General features: G+C 45.4%; 1 protein-coding gene across 5 annotated transcripts in view; it reads right to left on the reverse strand.

The window, feature by feature from the left end:
* The window catches only part of Ptprt (protein tyrosine phosphatase receptor type T), a 1232244-nt gene that overhangs the window by 50178 nt on the left and 1154580 nt on the right, over window positions 1–27486 (reverse strand). For all 5 annotated transcript variants that reach the window (XM_045155759.1, XM_045155757.1, XM_045155760.1 and 2 more), the window contains exons 18-19: window positions 21078–21165; window positions 6874–6950 (exon numbers count right to left, since the gene is read on the reverse strand). In XM_045155759.1, the coding sequence (XP_045011694.1) occupies window positions 6874–6950; window positions 21078–21165 (165 nt within the window). The remainder of the gene's footprint in view (window positions 1–6873; window positions 6951–21077; window positions 21166–27486) is intronic.

Here is a 27486-nt window from a genome sequence, read left to right on the forward strand (position 1 = left end):
GGGCTAATACATAGATTTGTTTCCTATAAAATGGGGATAAGGCTATTTAAATCATAGTATTGCTATGAAGATTAAATGAGCTAATATATGAGTATGTGGCAGGCACAATCTTAAGCTTTAATATGTATGTCTTTGCTATAGTCACACTCCTGTTTACTGGTAAGCATTTATGAAGAACCTATCATGACTACAGTGTCTAGCAGTCCTTTGGGGGATGTAAGGATGATGAGATCTCCATGGTTAGTAGCAACCGAACTGTCCTCTGAGACAGAAGAGGTAGGAACACTTCTCCAAGTTAAGATAGACAGGGCAGCACAGGCTGGCTGGAAGACTTAGACTTAGGAGCTTTCTACAGTCAGCTCTTTAAGCTGCGATATGGGGGCAACTCCTCCCTCCTGAGACTCCTTCCTTCTGAGAGATCCAGCAAGGCTTCCCATATGCCCAGCAAATGCAGGCACATGTGTTGCTCTGAGTATTTTTATACCTCTCTCCACCTGTGCCACGAGGCATGGCACCCAGCGCAAAGGCTGGTTAGCTGAATACATTCATGAGCATGCCTTTGAGGTAATGTTGGGCACCCCGTCAATGCATAGATGGGAAGAATAAGCCTGGGTGAAACCATGGGTTATAGGCTTCTAATGTGCTTAAAGGTCAATGGGATGAAATTCTGAGCAAGACATTCACATTCCAATTGTGAGGTCAGATTTGTTAGGGCTCACTATTTTATGCTTTCATTTTATTTACTCAGCCATTTTATATTCAATCAACAAATATTAAAGGAGTGCCTTTTATTATGCACAAGACCATGGAAATACCAAAATGGACCAGATAGATGTGGGTTCTGCTTTGAAGTGACTTGTAGACATCAACAAAGTGGGATGAAACCCTCCAAGGAGAAGGTCTGTAGAGCATCCATGGATACTGACTCAGCCAAAAGGCCCGAGGAATGTTCTCCAAGAAGGTGGTGGTTTAATTTGCTTCTTAATTAAGCCTAGTTTGGGCCTCTCAAGATCTCTGTATTCCCACTTTATGCCTCCAGCAGCCTTTCTAGACTTCCCACAAATGGCCCCCATGGCTCAAGAGCTTATTTCTCTTCTTTAGGGGCAGTGGTCAAATTCCTGCCCACAGACCTTAGCATAGAATTCTCCTGGTGCCTGTCACTCTCATCTCCACATCACGGAGTAGTTTCCTCTACTCCCTCCAGCCTTCTGCTCTCTTACCAGTCACTGTACCAGACAATTCTTATCTGATCACACTGCTTCTGTCCCCTTCCTTTGTCTTTTCTTCAAGGCACGAGTCGGGATAGCAACCTAGCATACTGTTCTCCATGCCTGTTGCCCACCCCCATGGAATGGGAGCTTCACCAGGGCAGGGCTGGAATGTGTCTTGCTCATAACTGTGCCCTCAGTGTGGAAGAGTCTACCAGGGCCTTCCCTGGTTAAAGCACACACACACACACACAGAGAGAGAGAGAGAGAGAGAGAGAGAGAGAGAGAGAGAGAGAGAGAGAGGGAGAGAAACCATGAATGCCAGATGCCTGGCTCCATGCATCTGAGCACAAAGATAATCTGGACTCCAGAAACCCACACAGTCCCCAAAGAGAAAAACATCCAAACCGGGAGAGTCCTCAGCAAAGAAGATAAAAGGAAATGTACTACTCAATTGGATCTCTGGGGATTTGCCAAGAGCTAGTACAGAAAACTTCCTAACCTTAAAAGAACTTTCAGTTCATTTAAGTCCCACCTACACAGCTTGCAGATGGACTGCAAACCACCACCGGGCCTGCCTCCATCTGTCTGTGAGCAATGGGGAAGAGGTTCACATCCAAAGTGCATTTATCTCACTCTGCACTTCTGCATCTGTTACTTACAGGGGACCCAGATACGATATTTATTTCCAGGCTGATAATTTATAACAGACTCAAGTGGCTAATACATTTTTTTCGGGTGTGCAAACAAACCCGCCAGCAGGATGGTTCACACACAGCAACAGATCACAGCCTCCAGAGGCCCAGACAGGGCTGGCCCCGTTTAGCTCATTATCCAAATGGAGTCATTTTAATGAGTTGTCAAGATCCAATTGTGGAGAAAGGATTCTACTAGCTAGAGCAGTTAGCTCTTTGAAGAACCTGGGAGCTGGGGTGGAGACCAGGGCAAAGGAATGAAGAATAGGTAGCCTCTTTCTCCCTTTCTCTCTCTCTCTCCCCCTTTTCTCTCTGTCCTTCCAGGAATCCACAGGAATTTAACTTCACTGGAGTAGACTGCACAATTCATATGGTTTAACTATGCGCTACCCTACACTGATAACACTTTAACCAGGTATTCATGGGCTGAGGAGATGGCTCAGTTGGTAAAGTAGGTTTGCCTTGCAAGCATAAGGACCTGAATTTGATCTCCAGTACCCATGTCAAATGACGGGCATGGTGGCATGCCTATAATCCTTGTGCTGGTCAGGCAGAGACAGGAAAAGTTTAAGAATGCTCTGACCTGGGCTGGAGAGATGGCTTAGCAGTTAAGCACTTGTCTATGAAGCCTAAGGACCCCAGTTCAAGGCTCGATTCCTCAGGACCCACGTTAGCCAGATGCACAAGAGGGCACACGTGTCTGGAGTTCGTTAGCAGTGGCTGGAAGCCCTGGCATGCCTATTCTCTCTCTCTCTCTGCCTCTTTCTCTCTGTCTTTCACTCTCAAATGAATAATAAAAAAAAATGTTTTAAAGAATGCTCTGGCCAGCCAATCTAGCCCCCTTAGTGATCTCCAGGCCAATGAGAGACCCTGTCTCAAAGAAGATGGATGGCATTACTAAAGATGACACCTGACGTTGGCCTCTGGCCTCTATCAAAGTCTACATGCATGTGTGCCTGCATACTTATTAATGTATACACACACACACACACACACACACACACACACATACAGCACACACACACGAAGGTATTCATGGCTGATATCTTCTTTGTTCCATGTGATCACATAAATTGCAATGAAGACCTCCATGCCCTTCTGTGTCTCTCAGACATTTGTTCAAATAGGAGCAGAAGCAGAAGTTCAAAGGCCAGCAGGAGGTTAAGACTTATATCCTTCTAAGTCCTTCACTGCCGTGTGAGAGTGGGCTCACTGTCCTGTCTGTCCTAACAGTGACCCTCTAGCCTTACACTCACCCTCTCACTTTCACAGCCCTAGTACTAGGAAAAGTTCTTTGCTATCTCTAGCTGCAAGGTACTCCACCTTGCCCTGTTGGTGGCATTCTTTAATTCAAATCACACCTTTATTAAACTTTTCCATTGAGCAAGCTCTATTTCCTTCTGGGATTCTGAGAGGTGCATCAGTTATCATACACTTGTAGCCTAGTGTTGTTACCGCTTTATAGAGATGTCAGAATAAGGAAGTAATGTAGCCACAATTACAAAGCTAGTCATCAGAAAGGCTGGTATCCAACAAAGCCAACGAGGAATGAATTCACAACTGTAGTCTCGTTAGCCCTTGATGCCTCTCAGGGCCTGACACTGTCTATTAGGACAGCATGTGGTAGAAACATTTGGCCTGTGTGCACAATCTACTTTTTACAGAGAGAGAAAGGGGGCCGTGGTGCACTCTGGCTGTGCAGAGAATTAAAGTCTAGCTGTGTGACCTTGGGCAGCGCTCTTAACCTCGACCCCTGGTTTTCTGTCTTTAAAGGCTTGCAAAATACTTTGCAATGATAGAATGTGACAGAAATGAGAGGAAGGCTTAGTATGGTATTGTAGAGATTTGCTTTGCAATTTTTTTTAAAGCAATTTCATTTGTTGCCTCTATAACTCAGGCATTTCTTGGTGTTGACTGAAGTCAGATGCCCACTTCACCATGGACTGAGTGTGTGTACTTGGGAAGATGATTCTTGCTGTGGTTGCTCCTCAGATGTCAAATGCCAGATAGGTACATAAAACTCAGGCATAAAAGATCCTGCATTGGCTGTGTCTCGTAGGACTGTCACATCCACCCAGCCACAGCCATGGTGAAGGAAAAAAAAAAAACAGGAACCCAGACCAAAGTGTGCTGAATGTCCTTGGAATGCTGGGTGTGGGGTGATGAGATGGGTGGGTGAAATGGCAGGAGAGACAGGATTGGACAGGATCATCACTCTCTGGTTCCTGTGCCTGTTCTGCCACTGAACTGCTATATGACTTTGGATGAGCTTTGTAATAACCCCCCAAGGCTCAGTTTCCCCTACTGGAAAATGAGAGTCAGAAGATCGACCTTGAGATATTACCCAGAAGCCTTGGTAAGCTGACTCACTTAAAGCACCCATCGCGGGGCTCGGGAGTGGCTCACTGCTTGTGTGCTATGCCTGGAGCACGGTCTGGACCTCGTGACTCAGACTCCTGCTTCTCCTACCTTACCTGCTTGCAGTGTGATCCTGGATAGGTCACACCTGACCTTACCAAGCTGAGATGACTCGTTTGGAAATGTTTACTAGTTGTACTCGCTCTGTGAAGTTGAAATACTCAATAAGATGAGGTTAGTGTAAGAGACACTATTACTGGGTTGGAGAGATGGCTTAGCGGTTAAGCACTTGCCTGTGAAGCCTAAGGACCCCGGTTCGAGGCTCGGTTCCCCAGGTCCCACGTTAGCCAGATGCACAAGGGGGCTCACGCGTCTGGAGTTCGTTTGCAGAGGCTGGAAGCCCTGGCGCGCCCATTCTCTCTCTCTCCTTCTATCTGTCTTTCTCTCTGTGTCTGTCGCTCTCAAATAAATAAATAAAATTAAAAAAAAAAAAAAAGAGACACTATTACTAACTCGTCTTGTCTGGCTGGCTGTCACCCTCTAAGGCAAAACTGAGGTGTCAATTTCTTCGGGAAGCCTTCCTTGGCTTATTCTTCCCCTGCTTGGGGCTTTGACCCCATAGATCCTGCCTTGGAGGATGTCTTTCCTTATCTGTGTCTTTATCAATCAGACTGGGTCCTAATTTGAAATGTTAGTATTTATAGCACACAATGGAGAATTGACTCAGTTCTTGGGAAAAAAATGCTGGGGTGTGTGGGGGCGGACAGATGAACAGCATATAGAAGGTAAATGGTTGGAGCACCTTGCTCTGGCTGGAGACAAACTTCTTGGAACTGTCCATCTCCTCATGAAATCCCCCCAAAGGGCCGCCATGGAGGTAGAGTGTCCTTCATGACCTCCACTGGGGCTCCAGCCCCAGCCTTGGCCTCACAACAAGTCATGTATTAGTCAGGGTCCAGTAAAGAAATAGAAACCACAGCAGGCAATGCAGGGAATTCAATATGGGAGCTAGTTAAGCAGGTGACAGAGGAATAAGATAGCTCACAGGAAGCTGTGACAACCTTTAGGGACAATAGGGCAACAGGAGGCAGAAAAGTCACGAGAGCCCAGGAGCTGGGGCTGCTTGACAAGGGCTGAAACCATGTGTGGACCTAACTGAGCGAGGCTGGAGCTGCACATGGGATGCAGCTAGACAGGAGCTGCACCCCTCCCCCAAAGAACGAGGAGAGAAGGAGTTCACCGACTTTTTTCATTTCATCCTCAAATCTCTCACGAACCTCTGTCACTGAGGAGACTAGCTCCCCTCCCTCCACGCACGCCACGCTCGTGCTCAGAAGGGTACAAACGCATCTGTAAGGCGGAGAAGGTGCTGTGGGACACAGGCAGGGCCCTGGGTTAAAGCAAGCCTACGCTGTCTGACAAGAAGGATGGGAAACACCTGACAGCAAACAGACAGATGACCCACGGAAGGTATGGTAAGGATTTGTTGAATTAATGAAGCACCAGACTATGAGGGAATTCACAAAGCGCACCACTACCATTGCACTTTACAGCATGCCTATAAATACACTTGAGTGTCTGAGGGACCAGTGGGCTTCTTTGACCCACTTCTAAGGCTCTCGAGCTCTGAGCTGTGAGTGTAAGTGGCCTGGCTTGAATCAGTCATTCCCGGATGTCCGCCTGGCCACAGTGGGCCTCACTCCATCTTTGCTAATGCTCTCATTTCTGTGCATACGCATGTGTTTCTTGTCTCCTTTGTCTATCCCCCAGTGGTATCTGGAATGTTGGGGCAGCCTCGCTCCTACTTGGCTGTGTTGATTCCGAATCCCCTCTCTCTGATGCCCCTCACTCTTGGATCGAGCATCCTAGAACTGAGTTCTGCATGGGTTGCTTCCTTGGTAAAGTACTTGCAACAGCATCCGGTTGCCTTCAGAGTGAAGTCCAATCTCCTATACCTGGCTGTCTAGGCCACCAGGGATCTAGCACCAATCTCGTTTCCCAGGGTTCCCATTGCTCCATCTCCATCACCCTCAAACAGAGGCGCTGCGGAGTTCTTTCCAAGCTTCTCCATCCTGGCCCATACCATTCTCTAACTAAAGGCCCCCTCTCCTCTTCCTTTGCTTTCATTTGAATTCTACTTGTGATCCAAGCTTTGACTCACGTCACATTTTGTATTCCTGATGGAAGAAGCGATATGCCTCCCACCTCTGGATCCCTGCTGCATTTTATCTGAACCTGTGGTGCTTGCCACTTTCTAGTTTGCCCTGGCCTTATTGATATGCATAGCTTATCTTCCTTCTGAGGTTTGAGAGGGCAGAGACCTTGGCATTTTTAGATCAATGGTTTGCCATAGCATACATTGAGTACCGTAATATTTTTTTGTTGCACTAATGCTTATACCATCAAATGAATGGCTGACCAGACAGAGACATAGACAAATTAATGCATGGGGTGAATGAATAAGGTTGGTGGTTGCATTGGGGCTCCACAGAGCAGTCAATTCTAGTCTACTGAAAGAAGATAGTCATCTTGCCTAGACTGCTCTGAACATGTTTGACAGGGGCCATCTTCTGGGGGACAGGTTAAAGTCAGCCATAGATCTTGACACTCACGTCAATGTAGTTGGCATTGATGTAGTCAGAGTGGGGGTCTCCATCCAGCACCAGCAGCCTCACTCGTGAATGGTCATCTGCAGAGAAAGCAGAAATCAGAAGAGGATATTGGATAAGGAGTTTTGGGGTGAGGAGCCAACAATTCCCTCCTTTAGAACTACTGTTGATCAGTTATTGCATTGTTGGTATCATGTCACTTTTTCATTTAAACCCTGGAACTCTGCTCTGTTATTTGGAGATGAGGAAGTGGAGATTCAGGGAGGACCCATTATTCTATGTCCCTTTTTTTGTATTTGTATGTAGGTGTGATGTGTGTGAATGTGTGTCCATATATACATTTGTACACGTATGCATGTGTATGTAGAGGCTAGAAGTAGATGTTGGATGAGTTCTGCTATCACTCCTTCTCTGAGACAGGGATCTTTGCTGAGCATAAAGCTTACTGACTCGACTTGACTAGTTAGCAGTGACTCCCCCAGATTCCCTGTCTCTACCAATTCATTATGTCAGAACCCGGGATCTGATCTTGGGCTCTCATGCTTGAAAAGCAAGCAGTTCACCCACTGCCACATCTGCCCTTTTGATTGTGGTTTCAGCATGTCCTAACGGAGCAGGTGAGCCACCAGCCCTTGAAGTCTCTGAGATCTCAGCAATATGGGGATGGTAATACCTACTCCAGGGGCAATGCAAGAGACACAATACCAATATAGCTAGCAGATAAGCGTGTTGAGTCTGAGCTAATATGCTAGATTTTCATGCTTGCTTAAAACAGCAAGTTTATCTATTTTTCACATGTGCACCAATTACTTTTCATTGCCTCTTGGAGCATTGGCGCAAACAGATTGTTGGCAGCATATTGTTATCAATACCATCATTAAAGTGAGGCTGGCTGAATCATTAGAAAAGAGGTCATCAATAACTAAAAATCATGCTAACGGAGGATCCCTTTTCAGACACAATCTAGGCATAAACGAGATTTACAGGCTTTAGTCAATAGCATGCTCATTTCAAATAACACCAAATAAAAATCATTTAAAGTGGTACATCAGAAGAAGCAAGATAATCCTTTACAATTAATTACAGTGAACTCTGACATGCTAATAGATAAGTGCGAAGGGAATATTCTGGAATCATCTGCTACTCAGGTCTCTGTGCAGTGGCCATTTTGGATCCCTCAGCCTATATGCCTTACCCCAGGGAAGAGAAGGAGTTCACAGGCAGTGGTTTGGAGAGCTCTAGATATCCTATGTTCTTCCAGAGATAAAGGAGGTAAGCCAGTTTATTCTCATGGAGATGCACAGCGCTGTGCAGTTTATAAGCACATTTATTGCTATTAACTAGAGTCCCTTGAGCACAGTAACATTATCTATGTTTTCTCTTGTTCCATCTCCTGTACCTCCAAAAGGTGCTGACACAGGGCAGATGCTCAGTGAGTGGAGAATGGATACATGGATGACCTCCTTGCATCCTCACAGTGATCTTGTGAGAGAGGCAGATGGGTTCTGTGAGCCCTTGGTACAAACAAGGAAACAGAGGCTCATGAAGATTGGCAACATGACAACTGAATGGTATTGTATGAGAGACTAGAGTCCTCTTCACTGAGTTCACATGCTTTCAAAGAGGCCCCAAGCAGGAATCTATCTCAAGTATGCACAGTGATGGAGGAAATAACCAGGGTAGTGATAGAAGGAAGTTTGAGAAGCAAGACCGAGGAAGAACTTAGAAATGTAAAGCAAGGAGACGGAGAAACAGAGAGAGGAATTGGAGATCCTAGCCTCAGGAGTTGGGGCCACTTGCTGGGCCTGGACCTATCTAGTAGGAGCTGGAGACAAGGAGGAGCCTCCCTGGTTGTGAAGAAGATATCTTACATAGGTCAGCTCCTGACAATGCAATGAGCAGCAGAAAACAAGGAATGAGTCCACCTATGAAGACCCAAGCCCAGGGCCAATAGAAGACACCGCTCCATACTTGCGGATCAATCCATTCAGAACCAGTCATGTACATCTGCGTGCGGCAGGCACCGTGCTTAGTGAGTTACACTTGATGCTTCTTTTCTTGCACCCCATGAGGAGACGTTTCAGTGGAAGCCACTAGAAGGAGGAGTAGGTAGATCCTATCCTGGGATTAGTGGGGACTAGACGAGTGAGGTATGAGGGTGGAAAGTCGTCTAAAGTTAAGCTTTACTGAGTTCGGGTAGGTCCCAGGGACTGTCCATGCATTATCTTAATCGTTTATTTCTCAAGATAGCTCTATGTCTTATAATAATGCCAGAATGATGGAGTGTTATGGATCTTGAGTTCATGAAGAAATCAGGGCTTAGCGAGGTTAAGCGGGTTTCCTATTACATAGCTCCTATCTGAGGTCACTCAAGCCCTGAACCCTGTTCTACCCACCCAGTTCTCTACCCTGACACCTCCAGAATTTTACAACCTACTGCTGGAGTCGGTGCAAATGGGTGGCCCCCATTTCTTTTCGTATTTTAGTCCTTTCGAAGGGTACTTCCTAGGGAAGAGTCACCCAGCAGGCCTGGTACCTAACTCTCAGTCCAGGATGCCAAACCCTAATGCCAGCAATCACAGAATTTATAAACTTTAGAAACATAAAAGTACATATTTTGTGTTTCCATTCCATAGTGTTACTAATGACCTAGTGATTCAAAATTTCATATTTATTGAGTTTTGCCTGCTTCTTGGGTCCATAGCACTGGAAACAGAGATTGTGGTATTGAAAAGGATTAAAATATATATATATATATATATATATATATATATATATATATATATATATATATATATTTATATATATATATGATGAAATTTTAAAATCTGAAGGCACAAATCATTAGAAACAAAGGAAACATTTCTTCTAGTTAAACATTTCAAAGATGAAAGGTGCCTCTAACCCTCGTGGAATTTGTCAATGCGTTCATTCATTTATGAGGAGCACATTTGCTAAGAGCCTCTGCGCCAGCCCAGACAGAAAGGCTAAGAAAGGGTTACAGAATGTATGCTTCACGCTTAAGAAGTTTTGTCAATGTCATGGTCGTGATCTAGAAGTGCAAGACAGAGGGCTTTGTGTTGTGAAACACAGTGAGGAATTAAAAGCAAGGGAGGCTTGGTCCATGGGCAAGGAGGAAGTCTTTTCCTTAGAAAGAATGTTGACAGCAAAGGCAGAGGTGCTAAAGGCGCAAACCTAGTGTGGGGAGAGGACACAAAGAGCCTCCTGTCCTGGGAACCCTGAGTGTGATGGGAGCAGTGACAGGAGAGGTCAGAGAGTCCAGCTGTATTACAGCAGAGAGTAGTCCATGCCATGTTAGCACATCACAACTCAAGGTCTCAGTCTAGGCTCTTCAGGGCATGCAAATAAGTGTACTGCTTTTCCACAACTGTGAAATGGTGTTTCAGTATGAAGCAAGCAAAATTCATTCCTATAAGGGTCAACCTGGCAAGGAAGACCCCCTTTTTAAACTTTCTTATTTATTTACAAGAGAGAGAGAGACAGAAAGGGCACACCAGGGCCTCTAGCCACTGCAAATGAAGTCCAGATGCATGTACCACCATGTGCATCTGTCTTACATGGGTACTGGGGGATTGAACCTGGGTCCTTAGGTTTCATAGGCAAGCATCTTAACCAATAAGCCATCTCTCTAGCCTGGAAGACACACTTTTAATGTGTCATGTAAGGTAGGAGGCTATGTCCAGATCTTGGCTCCAATCTTAGCTCCATGTACACACTTACTGATCCTTCTTCTCCTTTTTCTGAAGGCAGAGCTAATACTATCTAACTTTCAGAATGTGAAAGGAATGGATAAAAACATAGCTACACATCATCACACTGCTCAGACTGCACATTAATGCTGCTCTCAGCCTTATTCAAAGAATCCTTTTTTATTTTTTTCCTCAGTGAGTAGTAGGCAATGCAGAGACTGATCACTGGTCAAAATGCTGAAAAGAGGTGACTATTGAATGCTGAGACCTATATGGGACATGTATATCATTCCCTCCAAAGCTCAGGGAGCACTGAAGAGTGGATGAAAAGAATGTATAAGCTGGAGAGTGGAGAGGGATGCTGCGGAACTCTGTCATCTGGACATGACATGGACATTGCACCCAAAAACTCACGGCAGCTATAGATACTTGCATAAGGCTTGTACAAAATAGGACCTTTCTATATTCCATGACGGATGGGGAAAGACTCATGATGCCCCACCTCTCCTTGAGGAGCTAGTGATAGTTACTGGTTGCAGAGGGACAGGGAGTCATTGTCTTCAGTGGTACATCCATTGGAAAGTAGAAAGGGTTCAAGTGGACTGGGAAGGGGATTAGAGGGGGATTAGAGTAGAATAGAGGATCTACATGATCAAAATATGATTCCTATGTATGAAATCATCATAGAACAAGCAAAAAAAGAGAAAAGAACCTCAAACATTAAGAGAATAAAATGACAAGCAAAAAAGTCAGAGAAAATATTTGTCAACCCCGTATTTGATAAAGACTATCTATCAAAATAATATGTAAATAACATTTAAAACTCAATGAGGAGAAAATAAATAGCCGAAGTAGAAAGATCTGGAGAGATAGTCAATCAACGAAGATGTACTGATGACAATCAATTGTAGGGAAGATGCCCATCACCTCATGTCACTAAGAAATTGCAAACTAAATCCAGAAACTACCATTTCATTCTTCAAGAGAAAAGCCCAAATCTCAAACTCTGACATCCCAAAATGCTGGCAAGGATGCAGGGTGACAACTGATCAGAATGCAAACTGGTGTAGCCACTTTGGAGGATGGTTGGGAAGTTTCATACAAAACGAAACATGCTTTCACCATACAGTCAAGTAATTGCACTCTTTGGTATTCACTCAAATGAACTAAAAACTTAAGTCTGCATAAAAATATTCTGCATAATTGGGCTGGGGAGATGGTTTAGTGATTAAGTGCTTGCCTGTGAAGCCTAAGGACCCCAGTTTGAGGCTCGATTCCCCAAGACCCAAGTTAGCCAGATGCACAAGGAAGCGTATGCATCTGGAGTTTGTTTGCAGTGGCTGGAAGCCCTGGTGAACCCATTCTCTCTCTCTCTCTTTCCCTCTTTCTTCGTCCTTCTCAAATAAATAAATAAAATAAAATAAAACAATTTCAAAAACAATATTCTGCATAAAAACTAGGCATAAGGGGCTCGAGAGATGGCCTAATAGCTAAAGCATTTACCTGCGAAGCCTAATGACCCAGTTTGGATTCCCCAGGACCCATGCAAGCCATATGCACAAGGTGGTGCCTATGTCTAGAGTTCATTTGCAGTAGCTGGAGGCCCTAGTGTGCCCATCTCTGTCTATATCCATTCTTTCTCTAGCTGCCTATCTTGATCTATCTATCTATCTATCTATCTATCTATCTATCTATCTATCTATCTATCTATCATCTCTCCAATAAACAAATAATTTTTAAAAGTTAAACATAAATATTTATAGCAGCCTTCCTCATCATTATAACAACTTAGAAACGGCCATGATGTCCTTCAGTAGGAGAACATCTAAACAAATTTGATAGAACCATTTAATGGAGTATCATTCAGTGATAAAAAGAAATGAGCTCACATGCCACGGAGAACATGGAGGAGACTTAAATGCATATTGCTAAGCAATAGAAGCTGATCTGAGAAGGCTACACACTATGTGATTCAAAGTGTAAGACAGTGTATAAGAGGAAAAACTATAGAGATGGTTTAAAAAAAAGATAGTTCAGTGGATGTGAAGGGCTTGGAAGAGGAGGGAGGCAGATTGAATAGGTTGGTCACAGGGGATTTTTTTTTAGGACAGTGAAATATTCTACACAATAGTAGTTAATATATGCAGTTGCTTAATCCCATTGAGCTGAATAACCTAAGAAGTGAACCATAATATAGATTAATAAAAATGGATCAGTATTAGTACATCAATGGCCATAAGTGTTCTGAATTGATGAAAGGTGATAATAAAAGGGGGAAACAGTGTATAAGTGGCTGAGAGGGAGTCCATGAGAACTCTGTACTTGCTGTCTAGATCTCCCCATTTATTAAAAACTGTTTTGAAGAAGTGCTAAGTCAGTTCATGGCATACATCAGGGCACAATAAATGGTGGCTCAGGATTGGATGTGAGGAACACAGAGAGGAGACAGTCAAGATACTTAGGAGTTTGATGTTCCACATCTGTTCTTTAGTACTAAACACAGATTGGCTTATCTGCAGAAGCCAAGAGCTAGGTATGGGTTTGTTAAAAGACCACATTCAGCCCCAGGTCCATCTGAAAGGCAATTTGGGGAGTGGCAATATCCTCATGTTTTATTTATTCCTTGTGGGAAATGCTAATATTATTCTGTGTCCCTTTCTTCTTCTAACTTTATATAATTAGGAAGATAAAAAAAAACGTGTTTACCCACGCATGCACACGGAGAAAGACAGGGCGCCCCGTGACGGGAAGAAACTTCTACAAGGCAATTTACAAGCCGCCCAGAACGTTCATTATGCTCTGTCTACATTTTGCAAAGCTTGAAAAGCAGTTAATTTTGTGTGCTTCTTGTTTGATATTCAAGACAAGGAGAGGACTTAAGAAGAGTCATATGGAGGAGATGCCAACTCCCCAGTGGTGAAGTGAGAGGAAGGTGCAAGAGCCTGGCTACCCAGCGATGTAGAGGAGACAAGAAATGAGAAAGTGGGCTCGTGGGGAGGAGGAAAGTCTTGGCAGCAGGTGGAAGGGGAGAAAATGGTCTTGGAGATTGAGAGATGTGCACTGAAGAGAGCTCAAGGGGAAATTCACCCTCTCTGTCTTCTACCAATCGGTTCCCCTTTGCTTTGGCACAGAAATCAGCGGTGAGCTGGTCCTTGTCTTACAAACAGCTCTTTGGCTGAGCAAAGAGCTCTGATCTATAATGTTTGCTGATTTCTGTGGTATAAATATTACCACCATCATCTATTTCAAGCTACCAATGTACAAAGAAAAATGATCTGAGGGGATGGAGAGATGTCTTAGTCATTAAGGTGCTTGCCTGCCAAGCCTAAGGACCCATGTTTGACACTCCAGATCCCACGTAAGCCGGGTGCATGTGTCTGGAGTTTGATTGCAGTGTCTGGAGACCCTACTGTGCCAATTCTCTCTCTCTCTCTCTCATAGTAATAAAAAGAACTAAAAAAGAAAAAAAAATATGAAAATACCTTTATTTCTGACAGCTGTTAAGAATCAACTACAGTACATTACTGAGGACACAGCCTTACCATATCCCACAATGCTTCACATGATCTGATGGCCTGGCATGTACTTTCTCTGTATGGTCTCTCCACACACTACCCTTGTAACTCAAACGTGCTTTGTTTGGTCTGGCCACAAGGCTTTGTGTGCAAAGGAGCACTGTCATGCAGACAGACAGCGTGTCAAGATCCTGTGGTCAAGTTCTCCCTCTGCTCCCAGCTGAGTCCTCACTACACCTGCAGACCCAGCCTTGTCATCTCCCAAGATAAGCAGCCAATTCTTGTCACGTACAGAAGACTGGTGTGCTTCAGATATAGTCTCTCGGCCAATACTGTTGGCTGCACCTTATAACTTATTAGGTATGCAGGTTCTTGGACCCCACTCCAGACTTCCTGAATGAGAAGCTGCAGGTGGGGCCTGGTACTGCATGTTTTAACATGTTCTCCCTGTGATTATGATGCACACTCAGGTTTGAATGTGCCAATCAGTGTTTAATTATTTATTTGCTTTATTTATTTGAGAGATAGAGAGGTAGAGGCAGATAGAAAGAGAGAGGAAAGGTGCAACAGGACCTTTAGCTGCTGCAAATGAGCTCGAGATGCATGTGCCACCTTGTGCGTCTGGTTTATGTGGGTACTGGGGAATTGAACCTGGGTTCTTTGGCTTTGCAGGCAAGCCCCGTAACTGCAAAGCCATCTCTCCAGCCTACGGTTCAATTATTTAACACAAAGTTGCCCTGTATGTTCCTTTTAGTCTCTCCTGGAAAATGTCAGGAAATCTTCCTGGAATTGGGCTAGGAGATCAGCCAACGGACAGAAATTTATCTATATGGAGAGTGTAAGATGGTCTACGTAGATTTCTGGAAGCTGTATGGATACTATATCATTCTTATAGTAAGTCTGAGAGGTACACTTCACTGCCCACTTTATGGTTGAGAAGCTCAAGGTTGCAAGAAGTTCAATATCTAAGGAGAAGATATAAAGTTGAGAGCTTTTATAAATTTATTTAGAATGTGGGTCCTTATCTCTCCTTGACTCCCAAGACTCACAGCCTGCACACCATCTCATTCAAGCTGCTCCATCTCTTGCCTCCCTCCAAGATCTCCTCCGTCGCCAGCACTGGTCCCCAGTCCCCATCCTGCTGTCAGCCCACATCCACTCCAGAGGACAGAGTTCAGTTTCCTTCTTTGTATAGCCTAACTCAAACAAACCCCACCTCCCCTCCCTTCCTCCAGCACCAGACAGAGCCCAATACATCAGTCATCTCTAGTCATATCCACTGCAGGAGAGAATCCTCTCAAAGAGGTGGGGCTGGGCCAAGGAATATCATTTGCATACTTGGTGTTCCTTCCTCCTGTGTTCTGGGCACTGCAGAGGGTTAAAAAAAAAAGATGCAATTTTTCAGAGAAAAGAGATTTGACTCATTATAATGAATTGTGGAGCTGAAAAACCATTTCCTGGAAGTATTGGAAATGTTAATGTTATCATCTTGCACGAGTGAGGAGGGAGGAGGCATGTAATTCCACTGGGACTGTCTGGATACCTCATTGAAACTAAAGGTCTGCACATTCAATCTTGATTGAATTACCATTGTTAAGAGACATGGTGTGGCTTGGGGACAGCCAGACAGTCTATGTACCTCCTTGTTGCATCAGATCCCTGCTGACTGACATTGGGCAGCTACTGCTTAGAGCACTGGGAAAAATGGAGGGCACCATCAAGAGAAGCCTTGGAGCAGCGTGCCCTCTCGGGCACCTCTTGGCATCCTTAGCACACCCCAGGCACTGCCCCCCGCCGAAGAGCCTTTCTGGAGGAAGAGAGGAAGCTTTTGATGTGGATCCCTCAGAATCAGAGCCAGAATCAAGGATTCGGGTGCAAGTAGGTGATTCAGGAGGCTCTCTCAGCGGTTACAAGGGATGGGAAAGTAATATGTAGGAAGGAAGAAAAGAAGGAAGGAAGGAAGGAATGTAGCAGGGGTGGGTCACTCAGTAGTGACCACTGTGGACAACTGTGGTTTCATCCTGTTGAGGGCCTCTGGGAAAAGGCAGAGAACTTCCATCTCCAAGGTGTAGGAAAGCGGGGGCACTTATGCCCCCACTTCTATCAGTGACAGGGTGATGGCAATGAGTTATTTCCCAGTACTGTGGCCTGCCTCTAAACAGAAGACTCACTGGCCAAACGAGTTCTCAAAGAAAAGTACAATGTTGTTAGGACCATGCCTAGAAGCAAAGAGTGCTAGGGGATAGGGCAGTATACGCATGATTTCTATACCAGGAAAAGTCTGTAGATCTCAGGCAAGGAACACCTTCAGAGACTAAAAGGGAGAATGGCGGCTGAGAGTCAAGAGCATTGGATAAAGGACCCATTCTGTCACCTCAGCTTGCCCCCTAAGAATCAGGACAGAATCTTCTTGATTTGTTTTGATCCTGAGTCTTCCCTGGAAGTGGAAGTGCCTCCATACACCACTACCCCCTACCTCATCAGGCAGATAATAACACTAAGGGGCCCATGCCTTCCGAAGCCAGGCACTTACTGGTACATTCTCAACTGAAGCCATAGATACAGCTTCATGGAGAGGACATGCTGGAGGGACTATGACATCCAGGCATGTGACAGACCAGAGCTGTGGTCTTGACTGTCCCACACACTTGCTGTGTGACTGAGTGACCTTGTGCAGGGCACAGTCCAGAGATGGACCATTTTTCCTGACCTGTGAATTTAGAAGCTAGAATAAGTCTCATTTACATTTAAAAATCTAGGACTCTAGCTGGGTGTGGTGGCGCCTGCCTTTAATTCCAGCACTTGGGAGGCAGAGGTAGGAGGACTGCCGTGAGTTCAAGGCCACCCTGTGACTACAATATGAATTCCAGGTCAGCCTGGGCTACAGTGAGACCCTACCTTAAAAAACAAACAAGCAAAATCTCAGACTCAGGGCCACACTGGGTTCCAATTACATACCCATTCATGTCAATATTGCCTCTTTCCCTTGGAATCTGACCTTACAGATGAGAGACTGAAGGTCAGAGAGATGAAGGGGACTGATGGAGGTCATCAGATGGTAACTGACAGAACCAAGATTAGTACTTGGCTCTGCCTGACCTGCTCAGAATTCCAATACACCTGAGCCTGGGAACTTTCCCAAAATTTGAGGGGAAGGAAGTCTGAACAAATGAGCTGTGAGCTCCTTTTTCTACTCTCTGCCTTCCTCACTGCTCTCTAACCCAGAGGGCTATTCTCAGACTGAGACAAGTCTCAAAGCCAGACACAGAACAGTATTGCCTGGAGGTACTTTGAACGTTACAGATTGCTGAGTTCTGTCCCCATGATTTGTGATTCTGGAGATCCACCTTGGGTTGGAACTTGATCATTAGCACTTCTCTCGAGCTCCCAAGTGATGCTGCTGCCGCTACCCCAGGGACCATACTTTGAGAGCCACTGGATTAGACCATTAGCTTCCCCGGTGCTCTGGCTTCTGGTTGGGCTTAGCTAGCAGAAAATAGAGGTAAATAATAATAACAATAACAATGCTAATAAATAAAAAAGATAGATGGATGGAGGACAGCAGGGTCTAGGTATTTAGTCCTCGAGTCCTTTTGTTGGAGTTGCCACTAGAGGTCACACCTGCAGTTATGTAGTTTCCCCAGGTCTTGGAGACGTTTCCCTGCAGAATTCCTGGATGGCCTGGTGTGTTTAGCCCTGCATACTGCTGCATATCCTGCTGTGTCTCTTCTCCTAGACCACATCTTTATAAAGGATCTCTTGATTACATCCCAAATGATTGTATTCGAGGGTCCCATCTGCTTCCCGCTGGGATCCTGACAGATCCCAGGACAGAGTGTCATCTGTCTGATTACTTTCTAGTGGGCCCTCCTTTCTGCCAGTCCAAGAAGCTCTGGAGCTTCTGCAGGGGTGGGGAGGGATGCTTTCTTCATATTCTTGAAATTTCGCCTCACTGACAGTCTGCCCTGGAGCTACCTGAAAGCAAAGGCCCCTTTTGTTCTTACTTTGCCCATTCATTTCCTCCCCTTTCATGTTTTCTGTCTCCACTCCCTAGAAACCCCAGTCCCTATTACTAAATTCTAAATAGGATCGTTTGGAAGAAAGGGGTTATTTCGCCAAGGTGTTTCGGTTCACTGTTTCCTTTGGAAGCAGTGCACTCCCCCTCCGCTTTCCCTTTAGTCTTTTCTCCCTGGCCTGGCCCTTTGTCCTCCACTCTGGCCTTTGGGTGCTCTGGGTTTCTTAAGATGCTAATCGCAGCTGGTTTTCTTCTTAGGCCAAGAATATTTCTGTTTATCAAGGCTCAGCAGGCTTTGCCTCTGGGAAGGGTACACGCAAGGGCAGGAATACATTGCAGCCCCCAGGCTCTCCTTTGCCTTTTCCTTTGCAAACCCAACACACCCTCTTTGTTTCCCTTTGTGTCTTGTTCCGCTTTCTCCATCCACTGGTGACATCAACACTGTCTGCTGTGCTCTGGGCAGACCTGTGCTGTCCCTAACGCTGTGCAGAATCTTTGATCCTCACCGCGAAAGGAGATTTGGGTTCATTTAAACCCACCAAGGTGGAATCCCAAGGTGCTTGAATGTGGGTTTCCTTAGAAGTAGATGGCAGGCAAGGATTCCAGGGCAAGACACTATTGCAAGGAGGAGAAAAGAACCTAGTGAAGGAGGATTTGAGAAGGGAGGGAAGCGAAGGAATCCAGAAAGCTGAGTTTTGCGGCCTTTACTGCTGCGGGGCCTCTAGCAAGACACATGGGAAGAGGTACTGCTATGGAATGGTAAAGGGACCCTACAGGAGTGATGCCCCTGACACCCTGTCCTGCTCCCCAGTGCCCATTCCGCCAGCTGCTGCTGCTGCCGCCGCGCAGTAGGTGAGTTGGCTCCAGGATGTGGGAAAGCGCAGAAGTGATGAAATTCCAGTCGTCCTCATGACATTTCGCACCCGCTGGACACCTGCCTTCCAGTCACAGCCCGGTGGGGGGGCGCCATAGTGCTTCCTCCTCTCCTGGGTCCTGTCTCCTCTCCTTTCTTTCTTTCTGAAGCTCATGATTCCAAATGTTGGCTTAGTCCAGTCTTCCTCCATCTGCCCTTCTGGGGTGTTCTTTGTCATTGTTGTGAAGCAGTGGAGAGAGAGGTCATGCCCTGAAGGACCTTCCCTATATTGAGTTCCTATTTCTTAGGTGCTAGGTTAAAACAGGTTTGAAGAAATGAAAAATGCAAGTTGGTGAGGCTCCGCTGCCACAAGGCAGCTATGGTGGAAAGATAGTCATCTGAATTCCTCTAAGTCACAGTGATGACATGGGGCCTGGAGAAGGACAGACACAGTGTTCTAAGACTGGTCCATGGAGTTTTGCCCCACATGTGAAGGATCAGAGCAAGGCAAGGGGCTTTAATGGGGAGGGCACAATGTCCAAAGACCCAGATGTATTGGAAGACCATGGGAATCTCAGGAGACCAAGTGACGGCCACTGTGGCTCTAGCTAGACCAGTGGACCTGTAGCTGGAGGTGGTGATGGGATAGATCTGGTGTGAATGGGGATGGAACGAGCTTTGCAGAGAGAACTCAGGAACACAGGGAAACATTAAAAGGACATCTTCCAAGTCATGTTTTGAAAAGATCCTTTCTACTTATGTCTGGGGCCAGATAGGTAGAAAGTTGGGGCCAGTTGGATGTGGAGTAGTCAGGAAGAGGCTGGGCAGGATCCAGGGGAGAGCTGATGATGGCTAGGCAAGGGTGTGCAATGAAAAGCCTGGGTTGGCCTCATCTTGGTCTCTAGGATGTCTCATATACAGCACATCTTATGACCCTTGGACCTGCATATCTCTGTTCTCAGGGAGTCTAGGTTCCATTGCCTCCTTGTGCTATGGTCATTTTATTTTATTTTATTTTTTCAGACTCATACAACATGTCTAGGAGAAGAACTTTGTGAAACCCATTTTACATAGTCTGAGTATTGGAGTTAAACTGCCAGATTTCACGTAGTCTAAAATTTAGTGGGCCCTATCTGAACACCGAATCTGACAAGGAGAGTGGATAAGTGATCAGGTCTTTTGGGACATAGCAGGCATTTGTGCTGAAGCAGATGATGCTGGGATGAGTCAGAAAAAGCAGCCACCTGTCCCAGACTTAAGGATTGTATCTTAGTGGCCAGCACAGGATGGGTTTGAAGGAGGCCCACACATCATGCCTTAATACACACTTGCTGGCTGTTTGAATATCTCTTTCCATCATTTCCCTTGCAGGAAATCTTGCTGCTTTCACTGCTGTCCTCCAGGAGATGAATTATAAATGTTTTCTGATTAGTTCCACTATTCAGAGCCCATTCCTAAATCAGCACAGGAAATAGCTAAGCGACAACTTCTGCCTCTTCCTTCACAATCTGCGTGGGTTCCCCTCCCCCCAAGTTTTTTTCCCCTTAGGCAATGTCTAGACAGTTAAAACAAAACAAAACAAGGCTCTGAACTGTGCTAAAAATAATTTGCCACGTAGGATTCTCCCTTTCCCCTTTCTTGGGTTGAACTGGATTATCCTGAGAGCTGAGACCAAGAAATGACCCCTACCACACACACAATGGGCGAGATGTCCAACGGTCCTGGTAGGCTACCTTAACACAAAGGTGCTGTGGACACCTACTCTCAGAATATCCATTCAATGTTCTGTCAGAGATGACCTTGCCCTCACTGTATGTGTGTTATCTGAAGGCTGTCTAAGCCAGTATTTGACTCGAGCACAGTCGCTGTGCGTGGAGCATTCAGTTCTGCAGGAATGGCTCTTCATTTCCTTCCAGAATCAAGCACATGGATAAGTCACATGTGAATACTGCCACTGCCTTTGTTTAGGCCCTGCCATCCCTTGCTAGGGTCATTGCAGTAGCCTACTGACTCAAAGCTATAAACCTGATTATCATTTGATAACAAATTCAAGAACAAGATAACTTAATTTTTTTCCCTAGTGTAAATATAGGTTCTCTCAGGAGGGCACCTACAGGATATGATGTTCCCGTATCGATTCTTATTGCGATTTTCATCTTCCTTGGCTGTGTCCCACGAAGCTGTCTGACCTTCCGGTAAGGCCTACAAAGCAAAGACAGAGTGGCTGTAGTTACAGTGGCCTGACATGGAAGCTATAGATAAACCAGACGTAGATTTATTAACAGCGGGAAATAAGAACCCACTGTGACGGGACGTTCAGGAAGTATAAAGGGCTGTGTGTGTCGAGAGTGGAGCCTTCCATGGGCTTGCTCGTTCATTTACTCCAACGTTGTCATGAGTGTCAGAGGCCACAGTCTGGTTCATTATGGCATCGTTCACCTATTCCTTCATTCATGCACTCATATTCTCAACAGATACTCATTGATTCCCAGTTTGGTTCTGGGCCCCGATGCCAGGTAGCAGGAGTCCCGAGAAGCAGACAAGGACAGTTAAGTATCCAGTAGACTTGCACGTGTGGCAAAAAAGTACACATAAAGTCTTAAGTAGTGAAAATTCCCAGAAGAAAATAAGGTAGGATAAAGGATAGTGATAAGAAATAAGAATTACTTCAGATTACACAGCTTGTTAGGGTTTCTCTGAGACAGTCACATTCGACTTTGTTTCTTATTTGTGTGAAGGAGCCAGTCACACTAAGAAAATAGAAGTGGTTTTTAGGCAAAAAGAACAACCAGGTGCAAAGGTCAGGCAACAACCCAAAGGCCACATTCAAGGATTACAGTGAAGAGGGTGGTTGGGGTGGGGGCTAATGATGGAAGCTTTTAGAGAGTCTAGATGACCCAGCACATTAAAAGTCCTGGTTAACCAAGTTTTGAGGGTGGTAGGAAGCATTTGGAAGATTCTGAGCAGGGCAGTCCCCTCATCTACCATACAAGGACATTCTGGCTCATGTAATGGAAGTTGCATGAAGGCCAGCAGAGAAGTAGAAGGTCCAGTTAGGGACTATCATGGTACATGCAAGAGGTGATAACGTGTTGGACCCTTGAACAAGACAGTGGCAGTGGACCAGAGAAGACTGGTTATTGAATGTGATTTACCTGGTTTGCCTGAGAAGCAGATCAGGGACAAGAACTTGAATGCAAGCAGTTGGTTTAACAGATGAACAAGGAGCATGGGGCAGGAGAATGGGGGAAGTAGACAATCAAGGGAATACAGTCAACATAGGGCGGGTTCCCACTGTGTGCAACTGGAGCTTAATCCGAGCACACATCTCATGCTCAGAGTTGTCCCACCAGAGGTTGGTGGGGGGGGGGGAGGGAAGTAGGAGGAAGGTGGTGTATGTTTCCATATGAATTCTCATCTGTACTGTTGGAAGACAGCTCTTGTGAAATCTTAGCACTTCTTCCATGTTCTGCAGGCAGGGATGCACATCATTTTGTCTCCAGGAGGCCCTCAGTTGATAAGCCATAGGTGTTGGAAGCCATCAGGTAGGTTTGCATGGAAATCATGAATGTAGGATGGATAAGTGCAGAGCATCAACACCTCTCCTGTAGGCCGGGGTTGCGTAAGACAGAGGAATGAAGGCTGGCTCTTAATGGAAAATTCCGAGGAAAAAGAGGAGTGGGGGCATAAATAGTTTTGGGTACATGAAGCACTTATATCAGTGACCACCACTAGGTACTGTGTAATTCTAACACATTAAAAGTTATTTATTTATTTATTTGGAAAAGAGAGAGAGAGAGAGAGAGAGAGAGAGAGAGGAGAGAAAGAGGCAGATAGAGAAAAAGGGCATGCAAAGGTCTCCAGCCACTGCAAACGAACTCCAGACGCATGCGCCACCTTGTGCATCTGGCTTATGTGGATCCTGGGGAATCAGACCTGGGTCCTTTGGCTTTGCAGGCAAGTGCCTTAACTGCTAAGCCATCTCTCCAGCCCTAACATGTTAAATTCAATAACAAATGACAATGCTAATATTGGCACCCAAGTTTGTGGTGTCTGTAAGAAAGAAACGCAAGCTGAGATGTTGTGATGTTGGATGCAGAAGTGCAGAGCTTAGGGGAGAGGGAGGCAATGGGGCTCATCAATGAGTTAAAGAGGAAGATAGTCACAGAAAAGACTGGCTAGCAAAAATGTTGTAGGGTGGTATTGCAGTCAACCTCAGGTTGCTGGGATGAACTTTCAACCAGGCATAGTTATGGAGGAAGGGATTTATTGACGTTTACAGATGCAGGGGAAGTTCCATAATGGCAGAAGAAGCTGGCCACTTTCATAGGTCCAAGGAGAGAGACAGAGAGGCCACAAGCCACCACAAGCAAACAAGCACACTTCTCGAACTCCAAGCAAAGCTCCTGGGCTTTGCCTGTGTCTTTAGACTGCAATTCCAAATACACCCCCACACCTTAGGGCTGGACCCTGGGATCCGCCCACAGTGACACCTCTTCCAGCCAGGTGGCTGCAGATCTAAATTACAAACTTTAATAAAATCCTGAATATGTTGGGGGCCATCCATTCAAATGACCACAGATGGTTTCCAGGAGCTACCAGCCCGGTGACGCAAGTCACAGGGGAGGCATAGTCAGTCACATCATCGAGGAGAGGACTGGGTGTTTACGGAGGTAGATGCTAAGCTCAGGCTATATACTTTGTTGACTATCTAAACCCTGCATCCAGAGCAGGCTTGACGTCCTGCCCATGGCCCTGACATTGCCCTGAGCTTGAATTTGCAACTTTTAGTCTGTGCTGCCCAAGGGAGGACTTTCATCCATCTTAACACAGCAGGCTTGGTTTCGTCCATCTCTTCTTCAGTGCGTGCTGAATAAGGAGAAGCCATCGCTAGATCAACCAGAAAACTGGCCGCTCAAAAGGCAATGCCTCACAGGAAGGCAGGACCACTGTGTCTAAAAATGCCGATGTTCATGCTGGTACCACCCTTCCTACTTTACAGTCTCATACATGCCATGTCAACACCTGGGTGGGTCTTCCTGTAGAGCAGGGATGGTCGGCAAGAGTTTCCTGTGACAAGCCAGATAGCCTTCGTCTATTGCTAATACTCACACCCAGCTATGTGATTTTAGAGTGACAGTAGCCGTAGGAATAAAGAAATGCACAGATATAGCCGTGTCCCAACACATCTTTATTTACAAAAACAGATGGTGAGCTGTGTTTTAGCCTGTGGCTGTTGGTTTGATAACCTTTATTCAAGTAGCTTGACGATGATCCTCGCCCATGCAGTGGCTGTGGAGATAGAATTGTTGTCACCTAGCCATTCCAGGGTTATGGGGTAGAAGAAGTTCCTTGCCTGGGATTCTGGCACTAAACCACATGGTCCAACTTAGCTTTTGCCTGGTTTTGGCTAGGGCACCTTCTCAGATGTTCATAGATCAAAATCTGATTCTCTGTGTGGCACGAACCCTTATGTTGACATCCTGGAGGGGGAAAAAAAAAACAAACCAGGTTCTGGTCTTTGGTCACTAACTTCTGTCCTCATCTCAACCTGACAAAAATATTATGGAGACAGGACAAGTAAAAGGATTTGTTGCTCTTCTCCTCACCTTTTGTCTCCTTCCTCCATGTCTTCTTGCTTTTGACTTAAAAAGACCACTACCCTGCAAATACCTTGCCATTGGCTTATCTCTAGACCAATCCTGCTTCTTCTCTTGCAGGTAACTCTTAGCTTCCAGGCCTGACTATCCACCAGCTATTCAGGCAACTCCACCTCTCCCAGCCTGACCGTCCTCTAGGTCTGTGTCTGTGGGTCCTGGTTTTAGTGACTATTTTGGAGTTTTGTTTTTTTTTTTTTAAATATTTGAGCCGATCACGTGCAGTGGATTTACTATCAGAAACTATCCATGCTGAAATCATCTATTTATCCAAACCTAGTAGTTGGGTAGAATGCACTGAATGTTTGCACACTAATCTCTTAAATAAAAATTGTGTTTGGTACCTATTATGTGCCAGAATTTGGGCTACAATTAGCTTAAGGTATCTGTGAGTGTTTCTACAACTGCCTGCAGGGGCTTTAAAACACCCAAAGCCAAGGTCATACCCCAAGCCCAATAACTCTCGGATGGGTCCAAGGCAGGGACAGTGATTTAAGTTCTCATGGGATCTCACCGTGCAGCTACTGTTCTTACAAGTGGTGAATTTAACTGGATAAATACTTTCCCATCAGTCTCCTCTTTGGTTTCTCTGGCTTTGGTTTTGTTCCCTCCAAGCCATCCTCCACTGTTATCAGATAGATCCTTCTAGAATATGATGAAGAGCACCAAGTTACTCCTCCTTTTACTGTCTTGAGTTTAAATTCCCAAATTCTTCAGCAACAGGTCCTTTGCGACTTCACATCCACATGCCCTTCCAGCCTCACTGCAGTGCCCTTATTTTGACATACTAATCCCAAGATCATTCACATCTCAGAGACTATACACATGCTCAGTCTATCCAAAATTCTGTTCCACCTAAGTCTACCTGGAAAACCCTATGTGGCCTTCAAAACCCAGTCCAAGCATCTTCTCCTTTGTACAGCTTTCTCTGTTGACCCTTCCTGGCTGCATCCCAAGTTAGAGTCAGTTACTTCTGATATTACACAAACACCCCTACATGGAATAACTTATATACCTGTCTCTCATCTTGGCTATGAAGGTCTCCAGGAAAAGGACAATATCTTATTTATGATCCCACCATATAGGGCCCACTGCTGGCTCTGTATTTCATATTGCTTGGATGACCTGTTTGGAATGAATGAGTGAAAGAACTAGTAAGTGAAGTAACTGCTATGCCTTTAGAAGGCATAGATTCTGGTAACACAGGGACGGTGGTGACCATGAAAGCCATCTAGCTGTGTTCCTTCCTACAATGGCCTTTACTCAGCTGATAGCTGATCACCAGCACCTAGCACTTGGACACCTTCAGTAACAGCTGACTCTCCATCCTCTAAAGTTCCTGCCTGTCTTTCGAGCAGAGTCACTGGATGGTTTTCTATTTCATCTGTTCTCTGCCAGCTTTCATGGGCGCCACAGAATAAGTATGGGCTCTCGAAGGTGACATGCAAAGATCTGATGAAGGTCTCTCCTGCCACTCCCAGACTCCTTGAAGACTGCTTAACATCAAAGCGATGTCCTTTGGGATTTAGGACAATCCCATAAGGCAGCTATCCCTGAACAATCCTACACCCAACACACCAGTTAGGATAAGTGAGGATCACTTCCACATGGGGAAACACAGAGGCACTTCCTATAGCCCCAGAGCCTCTGGGCACTGAAATAGATGGGACTGGGGCTGTGGAGGATGTTGTTGACAAATAGAGGGGAGATGATGCTTAATAGAGCCACCAGGAGGAGGTGGTAATGAACCCCTAATTGGCAGGCTTTGATCACCCACCTATTTCTCTTTCTAGGGAGTGCCAGTCTAATGGGGGATAATCTCTTTAAGGAAACAAATCCAAGGGGGTAAGAGCATGAAAGGGAGACTTCAAAGTGAGGGAGCCACGGGCATTATTTTTACATTAGCGGCTAGTTACAGTAGATTGGCCAGGGAATGGTGGCAGTCATTAGGAGATAATCACATTCTTTTGAAAACAAAATTGCCATCTCGTTATATTCCTCCATTATCAATCTCCACTTTCCTCCACTCATTCTTTTCTCCTTAGAGTAAGGTGCTCTGTTTTTACTTCCTGTCAAGTGTGGAAATGTTTCTTACTCTTCCATAGTGTTGCCTTCCCAAGACAGTCACTATTTTTGGGTCCAGAAGATATATTTGGGAATGTCTTTGTCCCTAGAGAGTGGACCCCTGGTATTCATAGAATCCTTAAGAGTGAGGGTTGAACAGGTCTTCTAAGAAAAAATTAGCTCCTTTTATAGACTAGCAAAATGAGGTCCAGAAGAAAAAACATGACTTGCTCAGGAACATATAGAGGCTTCTCTCCTGTCCTTTCTCTCTCACTCCTGCATTTCCATCATACCTTACACAGTGACTCAGGCCAGGCACTGTGCTAGCTCCTAGAGAGAGAATGGAAGTGGATATGATAGGCACCAGCTCATGAGGAGTTTTCATTGTGGGGAAGGGAAGACAATACATGAACCATTACTGGTTGTAATGAGTGTTTTCAAGGCCATGGGCAGGATGCTGGGATAGACGGTGACTAGGGCCTAGGGACAAATTAGACGAGGCATTTGGGCAAGATTCCTTGACAAGATGACATTTGACAAGAAGAAAAGAAGCCTCTGATGTCAGTGAGGTGACTCTGTACTCAGAAATGAGAACTGGGGCTCTTCAGCTCAGCACACACACACAAATTTCACAAGAATATACCAATCTAAGACAAGGCTGCTCTGAAGTCATGATGGGAAAGGATGAAGGCAAGACCATTCTGCAGTCACAGCTGAACACAAAAAATATATGAGCATTGACCATGCTATGGAAAGTAATGACATATCCCTAACCTGGCTGATAGAAATGCCTGCTTCCGTC

Source organism: Jaculus jaculus, chromosome 8, assembly GCF_020740685.1.
Source record: "Jaculus jaculus isolate mJacJac1 chromosome 8, mJacJac1.mat.Y.cur, whole genome shotgun sequence".
NCBI lineage: Eukaryota > Metazoa > Chordata > Mammalia > Rodentia > Dipodidae > Jaculus > Jaculus jaculus.